This window comes from Cyprinodon tularosa, unplaced genomic scaffold (assembly GCF_016077235.1).
Source record: "Cyprinodon tularosa strain WSP-4 unplaced genomic scaffold, ASM1607723v1 ctg1104, whole genome shotgun sequence".
In the NCBI taxonomy this organism is placed as follows: domain Eukaryota; kingdom Metazoa; phylum Chordata; class Actinopteri; order Cyprinodontiformes; family Cyprinodontidae; genus Cyprinodon; species Cyprinodon tularosa.
The window spans coordinates 126,589-137,112 of NW_024037899.1; the positions used below are offsets into that span (position 1 = coordinate 126,589).

The 10,524-nt window shown below is 40.9% G+C and overlaps 1 protein-coding gene across 3 annotated transcripts in view; it reads left to right on the top strand.

Annotated features, from left to right (window-relative positions):
* Positions 1–7,205, top strand: part of si:ch211-230g15.5 (protein piccolo) — a 38,659-nt gene extending 31,454 nt beyond the window's left edge. For all 3 annotated transcript variants that reach the window (XM_038297939.1, XM_038297948.1, XM_038297957.1), the window contains 2 exons: positions 928–1,258; positions 6,412–7,205. In XM_038297939.1, coding sequence (XP_038153867.1) covers positions 928–1,258; positions 6,412–6,566 — 486 coding nt within the window. In that variant the 3' untranslated portion in view covers positions 6,567–7,205. The remainder of the gene's footprint in view (positions 1–927; positions 1,259–6,411) is intronic.
* The last annotated feature ends 3,319 nt before the right edge of the window (positions 7,206–10,524 follow it).

The window sequence follows — 10,524 nt, forward strand, 5'->3', positions numbered from 1 at the left end:
GCTCCCTCTGGTGGTGTAGTTTGTAATGGCATGTTCCTCTACCTTTAGATCATTATTGACATTTCGGATACTTAAAAAAAATAAATTCCCTTTATAACAGTTAACTTTCAGCTACTCATTTAATATGCAGTATGCCATGGACAAAGGTACATGCTCTTACTTTGCACTTTGTTGCAATTGCAGCTTTTTTAAGGTGCTTTATAAATAAAGTATGGCATGGCATTTTATTTTACTAAAATACTAAAGAGAATTTGATGCATATTTTAGATTTTGTAATCAAAATATTTTGGATTTGCCTGTTTTTCTGTCTCTGATTATTAAAAACAAACATTGAAGAATTAATTTATATTAGAAGGATAAAAATGATTTATGCTGTGACTTAAAGGGTAGTTATTTTAACTTAATATAAGTCAATAATTAACATTTTGAATATTTTTTCAATTTTAAAAAATATATGCCAGAGAACATGATTAAAAAAAATTTATGTAAAAAAACTTTGATTATTGTAAATGCTTATTTTGTAAAAGTATAGAACTTTAAATAACTTTTATTATCAAATGATATATCTTTCTGTTGAAATACAATATAAATAATATAAAATTATTGGTTTTATTTGAAATATTACATTCTTATTTATTAATATTCGAACATCTTTGTTATATTGCTTGTTTTTTTAAATGTTATTTTAGTTTTATGTTTGTATTTATTTTAACTTTTTGTACATGTTTTTTTGTTGTTTATACAGTTTATAGTTTTTTTATTATTCTTACATTCTCCAGAGTAACTTTGGATCAATTCACTGTTTAGTCTGAAAATGTTTCATGGTTCAGAAGGATTCAAATGACAGTTTTTTAGAAAACGAAACCAGTTTGAAGTTAAATAATGAATGAACTCGTCCGTCTCTCACCTACCCTCGACCTTCTGCAGCCTCGGGACCTTTGGAGCGCCGGGCGGCGCGAGAAGGACGGGAAAGAGAAGCCAGCGACTGCGGCAGTAGTGGAGCAGAAGGATGAGGAGGAAGACACAGACACGCAGGAGTCTCCACATGTCTTTGGGGAGGCGGAGGAAGACGATGATGATGGAGGGGAGGAGGATCCTGCTGTTGCCATGGTAGCCAGGATGGAGAGGCGAGCAGCCCGGAGAGCGAGGAGGGCGTCTGCCCCCGCCGTCTCGGCGTCGACGCACACCACCACGTTACGCCCCGCCCCGTCCCAGTGGAGCGTGGAGGAGGTGACGGCCTTCATCCACACGCTGCCGGGTGAGTTTCCTCCCACGCCAGAAACGGGCTGCGTGTGGCGCTCCTGCTGAGACGCTGTGGAACCAGCAGCTTGATTTACGTCTAAAGTTTGAACAGTCAGCAGATGATGGAGACTGTTTTCCTGGATCCAATCATCCAATTAGTCGTTTCGCAAAAACCTCTAAACCAGCTGCAGACTGAGGTAATTTACATCTCTCTAACCACAAACTGTCGGCCTCATTGAGCAACGGCTGGAAAAAAGATAAACCTTCAGTGATAAAATCCACCAAATCTGACTCCTCTAACCGTTTTCAGGTCTTGCAGCTTTTTTTAATTAGCTGTTGTTATCAGCAAACAAAGTTTAACTGAATAGACTCCGTTATATGAGCTTAGATCTTGTTTACATAGAAGGACAAGGGCTGTGAGGATATCAGTAAAACAGCCGTTAAAGAGGCACCTGAGAACAAAACGAGACAGAGATCCTATTACAGCTGAAAACATGTCCATTTGTTGGAAAAAAGTAGTTCTCCTAGAGAACTCATAATCACTATCAGAATGAGATGTGCTTATAGCAAAAACCCGAATGTTCATCTAAACATCAGCCGAACTGAGTTTAAACTGTTCCAAGCAGAAATTTGGTCTCTACAGGTCCTAAAACTCTACAAGAGCCAGATTCACCTCTTATATATGTCATTCTGTGGTGCTTCTAAATCAGATTCAGACCAAGTGTGGGGGCATTTTTTTTTTATTATGGGGGAACTAAATAAAAGAATAAAACAAAAAACAGGGCAAATGTTCATACTTTTAATATATTAAGTGAACCAAAGGGCCACTTTGAGCTCTGAAAACCTCTGATCTAGCAGCTGAAATCTAGGATCATATTCCAAAATGCATGAAGCTAAAATGGAGCAATGTCATTGTTAAATCATTAATGAAATAAAATAGTGAAGATAAATTAAAAGAATTGCTCCTTAACAAGAAGGTTATGGTTTTGTTTCCCGACCTGGGGTCTTTCTTCGTGGAGTTTGCATGTTCTCCCTGAGCATGTGTGGGTTCTCTCCGGGTACTCCGGCTTCCTCCCACAGTCCAAAAACTTGACTGTGAGGTTAACTGGCTTCTCTAAATTCTCCTTAGGTGTGAGTATGTGTGTGAATGGTTGTTTACCCTGTTTGTCTCTGTGATGCCCTATGTTGGTCTGGTGACCTGTCCAGGGTGTACCCCACCTCTCACCCGTAGACAGTTGGAGATAGGCACGCTCATGACCCGCTTAGGATAAGCGTGACAAAAAATGGATTGATGGATGGAATAGAGGTATCTATAATTAGTGTTTTCTACACTTACCGGCCACTTTATTAGGTACCCCCATGCTAGTAACGGGTTGGACCCCCTTTTTCCTTCAGAACTGCCTCAATTCTTCGTGGCATAGATTCAACAAGGTGCTGGAAGCATTCCTCAGGGATTTTGGTCCATATTGACATGATGGCATCACACAGTTGCCGCAGATTTGTCGGCTGCACATCCATGATGCGAATCTCCCGTTCCACCACATCCCAAAGATGCTCTATTGGATTGAGATCTGGTGACTGTGGAGGCCATTGAGTACAGTGAACTCATTGTCATGTTCAAGAAACCAGTCTGAGATGATTCCAGCTTTATGACATGGCGCATTATCCTGCTGAAAGTAGCCATCAGAAGTTGGGTACATTGTGGTCATAAAGGGATGGACATGGTCAGCAACAATACTCAGGTAGGCTGTGGCGTTGCAACGATGCTCAATTGGTACCAAGGGGCCCAAAGAGTGCCAAGAAAATATTCCCCACACCATGACACCACCACCACCAGCCTGAACCGTTGATACAAGACAGGATGGATCCATGCTTTCATGTTGTAGACGCCAAATTCTGACCCTACCATCCGAATGTCGCAGCAAAAATCGAGACTCATCAGACCAGGCAACGTTTTTCCAATCTTCTATTGTCCAAGTTCGATGAGTTTGTGCAAATTGTAGCCTCAGTTTCCTGTTCTTAGCTGAAAGGAGTGGCACCCGGTGTGGTCTTCTGCTGCTGTAGCCCATCTGCCTCAAAGTTCGACGTACTGTGCGTTCAGAGATGCTCTTCTGCCCACCTTGGTTGTAACGGGTGGTTATTTGAGTCACTGTTGCCCTTCTATCAGCTCGAACCAGTCTGGCCATTCTCCTCTGACCTCTGGCATCAACAAGGCATTTCCGCCCACAGAACTGCCGCTCACTGGATGTTTTTTCTTTTTCGGACCATTCTCTGTAAACCCTAGAGATGGTTGGGCGTGAAAATCCCAGTAGATCAGCAGTTTCTGAAATACTCAGACCAGCCCTTCTGGCACTAACAATCATGCCACGTTCAAAGTCACTCAAATCACCTTTCTTCCCCATACTGATGCTCGGTTATAACTGCAGGAGATTGTCTTGACCATGTCTACATGCCTAAATGCACTGAGTTGCCGCCATGTGATTGACTGCTTAGAAATTAAGTGTTAACGAGCATTTGGACAGGTGTACCTAATAAAGTGGCCAGTGAGTGTATATCTTAGTTCATTTATTTTAATATTTATTTTGTATTATGTCTTTGGTATAGGGGTCATAACAGGAGCCCAGTTCTTAAGGGGCCCAGATGGCCCCTCTCTAGAACCACCCACGATGTCATTAATGTTAATATTCAACAAAAATGAAGCCCAAAGGGAAAATCCATCTAGAAATGGCCACGATCGAACAGTCTGCAGAACCATCAGCAGCGGCAATAATTTGATTCACTTTGTAATCCTTTGTTATACAGAGAGGTTCATAAGTCATTTCAATGAAAGGCCTCAAAACCACCAACCCACCACCATGCTTAACTGTTGCAGATTTTGATATGCTGTGTTCATCTCTAAACATCTCTTTTTTTCCCCATCGGTGTTTATTGAGTGTTTATCAAGATTATTGCTCTGGAAATCCTTTGTTCATGGAAGTACAATTTTACCAACCTACATCGTGCTGCCATCTTGTTTTTAGGGAAACAAGGCCTTCTAATTGATCCTTTTCAAACAGCCAGACTGGTCTGGTGTTTTTCTGTTTAACCGTTTGTGACCTTTAACCTTAAAGGTCCATAGTTATTTGCCTATACGTAAAAAGACCAAAAGCTAGTTGATCATATAAGGCTATAAGCGTCCGTCCTGATGGTCTTCTGATCATCCTTTTTGAGCAGCAATAGAACCTCAGCACTGGGTGCCATGAGCTTACATAAACAGACGTGTCACCATCTACTGGCAGCACTGTTGAACTGCCAGAAAGCCAGATGGTGGGCATTGATGCTGCTACTATAAAGTCCTGACCGTGCTGTAATTACTCATAGAAAACCTGTTCCAGAGGTAAATATAACTACCTTAAACCTCCTCTATATATCCTCTCCTGGTTCATCTGTCACATTTACCCCCATCTAGTTGCGCACTAAGTGAATTACAAACAACAGACTTGGGACCTGCTGCGGAAGCCATTGACGGACATTCTCCTCTTTCTGAATGGAGGGGACATTCTCACACTGTAAAAAAGAGAAAAGTAGAAAGAACTCAAAATATTAAGGCAACCAAGTTCAGAAAATGTTTAGGTTTACAACCTAAACCTAAACATTTAAGTTTTACTCTTAAAGTTGGCAAACTTTGCATTAAGATGAGATATGACTTTATTGAACTCACTACAGAGAAAATGAACTTTGTGAAAACAGATTTAATAAACAACAGGAGGGGCAAGAGAAGGAAAAGTTGCATCAAAGAAGTACAAAGTCAGGCTAATATACAGAAAATAGGTAAAAAACAAAGAATAGAGCTTTAATGTGCCTTATATACCGATCGTGCGGATAAGATACACTTATTTATCAGAACATGAAGTACAGATTTTTACTTTGGAATCATAGTTGTTTTCACGAAGGGGGATGGTGGCCTAGTGGTTAGTAGCCTGGGTGCCATTCCGAACTTAGTCCCGCCCACAAAGTTTGAGGTCGAGAAGTTCGGTCTGGCTCTGCTCCATAGTAGCGCGAGTATTATCGCCCACTGTCAGGCGATCCAATCAAATTGTCAGGGCGGGCTTTATACGATGATGGACAGATGGTCAACAGTAACGTAATCAACCATGTGACCAATGCGCGCTTGGGTGACAACAACAATGGCTGCCACTGGAGAGTTGAGGTGAGTAGATTCTGCTATTAGGTCTGTTCTAGAAGATATCGACAGCAAATTAATTTTAAAAGAGGAACAGAGAAAAGCGATCAAGTCTCATCTTCTTATTATAGGCGTGAAACTGCACGCTTTGATTTTTGTGGACAACAACTATGCCTCGCTTAACATACGTCACGCACTCCGTTGCTCTTATTGGTTGTAGGTCTATCCAATTGAGTGCAGAGGCATTTTTTTTTCCTGGTTCGTTCAAAACACGCCCCATAATCACAGCTCTATGGAGCAGTATCAGACTCATATTCTGACTAGAATTGAGTCGGACTACGTCAGGCTAAGTGGTTAGGGCATAGAGCTTGGAATCCTGAGGTTCTGAGTTTGAAACCCACTCCCACAGCCTGCCACTCAGGCCCACAGCCCATCCCTTTACAGAGAACATCACCTCTTCAGCCAGGCCAACAATTCCCTTTAACAACACCCCCTGAGATCGGTACGGGGTATTACAGGCTAACAAAAAAAAGAAACCAATCAACCCCCAATACTAAGGGGCGGACTTACTCGTCAGGTTCAATTTGCATGTTTTCTAAGCCAAAACACAGCTTTGTATTGATCCACTTTATAAAGCCAGAAACTCAATGCCATTTCTGACATTTTGCATTTGAAAAAATTTCCTGGATGGGAAGTGAAACGTTTTCAAACTTTGAAAAAAAGTCCAATGGATTGTTTTTATTATTTTTTTTAAATGACTATGATCTGGATGACTGAGAATCTCCACCAGCACACTAATCCTAAGCTATGAGAAAGCTTTCTTTGATGATGATATTATTAGTATATCAATTTATTGAAGCAATGTTTGATTTTGGCTAAAAAGCCAGATTTGTTACAAACGTTCCCTTTAATATAAAGCAGCAGTTTGGAAAACATTTTTATTCGGCTTTGCATTAGATTAGATGTTCTTCCCCCCAATGACTGTGGATGTTTCTGTTCTCTTTCAGGGTGCGGTGACGTGGCCGAGGCCTTCAGGATGCAGGAAATCGACGGGCAGGCTCTGCTGCTGCTAACTGAGGACCACCTGATGACCAGCATGAACATTAAGCTGGGCCCTGCCCTCAAGATCTGCGCTCACATCAACGCTCTGAAAAACCAGTGAAAAGAGACAGAGCCAAACCTGGAGAAGGGAGAACTTCAGAGGGCAATAAACAAGAGAGAAAATCTTTGGTTACAACAGGTCGGAAGCTGACACCAAGGATGACAGAAAAAAGTCACAAAAAGAGGAAAATGTCGGTAATTTATAATTTATGACGTTCTAATAAAGGCATGGCCTTATGGGAGCAGAACGAGCAGAAACTCATCTGTCTGCAGCTGAGTGTAGCAGGAAACACAGAGAGCTTTTGTACCTTTCTGTATATTTTACATGCCACTGGAGAGTGTACATTTCAAGCTATTTCATGAAGGATTTTCAACATTTAATATATGAAATTTGTCTATTTAGTTTTTTTAGAGTGTGACGTCGATGACAAATCTATCCCCGTAGCTAACATAACCAGTGTGTGGGAGTGTGGCTGTGTGAATGTTAAAAGGAGGAAGAAAAGGAAGATAGAGATCTGTAGATTTTGTGTGATTCATTAAAGTTTCATGTTTTCTATCAACATATTCTGGACAAAATACGTCTATCGGTTGAAAAGAGAGAACAGTGGCTATCAGGGTAGAGAGCGGTGTCTTCAGTCGTCACATTTTTATGATATCCTGCTTGAAATTATTTAATAAATGAAGAATTAATCAAATAGAATGATTGTTTCATTGTTTGGACGTGTCTCTGCAGTAAGGCAGGCGTTTTTTCAGTGTTTTACATTAGAGACGATTCTGTTGCTTCACTCAAATCCATCAGAACCTCCTACTAGATGAAATAAAAGGAAAAGAGATAAATGATTCACTAATTTAAAAGAAAAAGAAACATTTTTGATTTAAAAACTTGTAATTATATTGTCATTTTACACTCCCTGGCCAAAAAAAAAGTCGCCACCTGGATTCAACTAAGCAAATAGGTACGAGCCTCCTATTAGATAATTACTGCATGGGTGATTATCTTTCAGCTGGCAACAAGTTATTTAACCCCAACTGGTGCAATGACTTGCTTCTCATTTCCTAAACAACCTTGTCGAAAGACACATCCCGTGGTCGTGGAAAAGATGTTTGAGAAGGGTCAAATCATTGGCATGCATCAAGCAGAGAAAACATCTAGAGAGATGCAGAAACTACTAAAATTGGGTTAAGAACTGTCCAACGCATTATTAAAAACTGGAAGGATAGTGGGGACCCATCATCTTCAAGGAAGAAATGTGGCCGGAAAAAAATCCTGAATGATTGCGATCAGCGATCACTTAAACGTGGGGTGAGATCAAATAGAAGAAACACAACAGTAGAACTCAGGGCTATGTTTAATACTGAAAGTAAGAGCATTTCCACATGCACAATGCGAAGGGAACCCAAGGGATTGGGACTGAACAGCTGTGTAGCCATAACAAAACCACTAATCAGTGAAGCTAACCAGAAAAAAAGGCTTCAATTTGCTAGGGAGCATAAAGATTGGACTGTGGAGCAATGGAAGAAGGTCATGTGGTGTGATGAGTCCAGATTTACCCTGTTCCCGAGGGATGGACCAATCAGGGTAAGAAGAGAGACAGGTGAATTGACCCACCATGCCTAGTGCCTACTGTACAAGCCTGTGGGGGCGGGGTTATGATCTGGGGTTGCTGCAGTTGGTCAGGTCTAGGTTCAGCAACAGTATGTGGTCAAATAATGAGGTCAACTGACTACCTGAATATACTGAATGACCAGGTTATTCCATCAATGGACTTTTTCTTCCCTGATGGCACAGACATATTCCAAGACGACAATGCCAGGATTCATCGGGCTCAAATTCTGAAAGACTGTCATGATGGGTTTAAGGTTCTTAGCCCATATGCAGAACACAACGGAGGCTGGGTAAAAGTTTGACAGAGTTTATTGAACGTTTCACAAAACACAAGATAATGTACTGGATCAGGAACTGGTCCGGGCTGGTTCACTGAAGTCTGCAGAGATGATAGTTTGATTAGAAGGCAGGCAGATGATTTATGAGTCTTTGATAATTCAGGATTATACCTTGACTGAGTCCGGGCTTCTCTTTGAGAGAGAGAGGGAACCGTTGGGTCCAGAGACTGTTGGTTCAGCAGAGTACACGAGCAGCTGCAGCGTCTAGCTTCTGACTTGAATGGCAGACCTTGATCAGAGTTTCCAGCTCTTCAGTAAGAGCAGCAGGGGAATCCACATAGGAATCTTCAGGTTAGGCTCTCTGGGGCAGACTTGGCAGGTTAAGCTCGCCCAGAGCTTCAGGCTAGAGACAGGTTTCCTGTGAGGCAAAAACAGAGGAGAGTTAGAATCTGTTCTCTCTCAAGAGACAACTAAGATTCTTCAGGTTCAAGGCTCAGGTTGCTAACCAAACTAAGGTCAACACTGCGGCGTCGAAGCAAGGTCTGGCAGCTGGTTATAAAGGAGAGGTCTCCTGATGAGTAGATGCGTCTCAGGTGTGCTGGAAGACTCCAGCTCCAGGAGACCCACGGCGCACTCTGCTGGAGGAAGGTGGTACAGCTCCAGATCCCAACAAAGACTGGTTTTTTAATCGTCAAATTGTACTAATAAAGTTTCAAAATGTTATTTTAATATCTTGTTTTCCAGGCTGGACTGAGCATTAAACACATGCCAATGATTTTTGAAGAAACAAACAATCAAATGCTTTAATTTTTAATGTAGATCATTAAGTATTTTGGTGCCAAGTCTAAACAGCTGCGGATTTCAAAGTTAATTGGTTCTCGAAAATATACATTAGAATAAAATGACATGTTTTACTCAGATTTCCAAGTTCTTTCACCCTCAGATACCATGCATCTAGTTCAGGAAAACACCAGGAGCCACCAAGACTGCAGTGTTTCTGTCCAGAGTGAAGCCAGGTTAACATCCTCATGGACTGAGGGGCTGCAGACCTTCAAATAATCCCCTGCTCCAGATCTGAAACTCTCTATTTTTTATTTATTTATCCATGTTCTGTAAAGATTTCAGACTGTTCTATATTTGGTATGTTTTTGTTTTACTCTTTCCAATTTAAAAAATGTATACAACACAGTGGCGGCTGGCTAATAGAGGGCACCAGGGTGCCGGCCCACCCACCGAATGACCTTGATCAAGACATAAAAAAGTATATATTTTAATATTAAATTAACATTTAAAATATATCGAACTATAGTAATATGTATTTTTTAGATGTGCAAGATACATATTTAATCTTTAATTACTAGTAAAGGGTCATTCCATTTTTAATCAGATTGGTGGCGTATTTCTGGCCTAGGACGCAAGAATCGTTGCCCATTGACTCTCTTTAAAAGTTATACAGACGCAGTAGCTCCTCTGCAATACAGAGGGATAGGAGAGCTCGGGCACTCTCAGTGTATTTGCTCACCACCTCCTGCCACAGCACAGAAGTTTGCTTTTTTCTGCTTTCCCTGCCTCCTTTTTCAATCATCAGGATCTGAGCCAGCATGGATAAAGGCAAGTAGGACTGATTTAAAGCACTTTGTAGAAAAGGCAAAGAAGATTAAACAATCTGGGATTCACATGGAAAATATAATATAGTGAACCTTTCCTAGATGTTTGTTAATTTGCATAGTTGCACTTAAATAAAAACATTCTCAGACAGTTTTATATATTAAAAAATATAAAACTGATTAATAGCTGCTCCATTATTAAACTGGTAATTTATTTTTTTTTTAGGTTTGTGTCAATATTGGACTATTCAAAACACAGATTTACCTTCACTGTCATGATGGGTTACTGAAAAGCCCAATATGCAGAACACCACGGAGACTGAAGAAAAGTTTAACAAGTTTATTGTTCACAAGCACATGGAAATAACACTGGAACTGGTTCAGGCCTGGGGGCAGGTTCACTGGAGTCTGTATGGGAGATAGTTCAGTTAGCTTGGACGCAGTTGAGTTTGATTTAGAGAGTTTCAGGTTTATACCTTGAGAAGTCCGGTTTAGGCTTTGAGGGAGGAACTGTTGGGTCCAGAGATT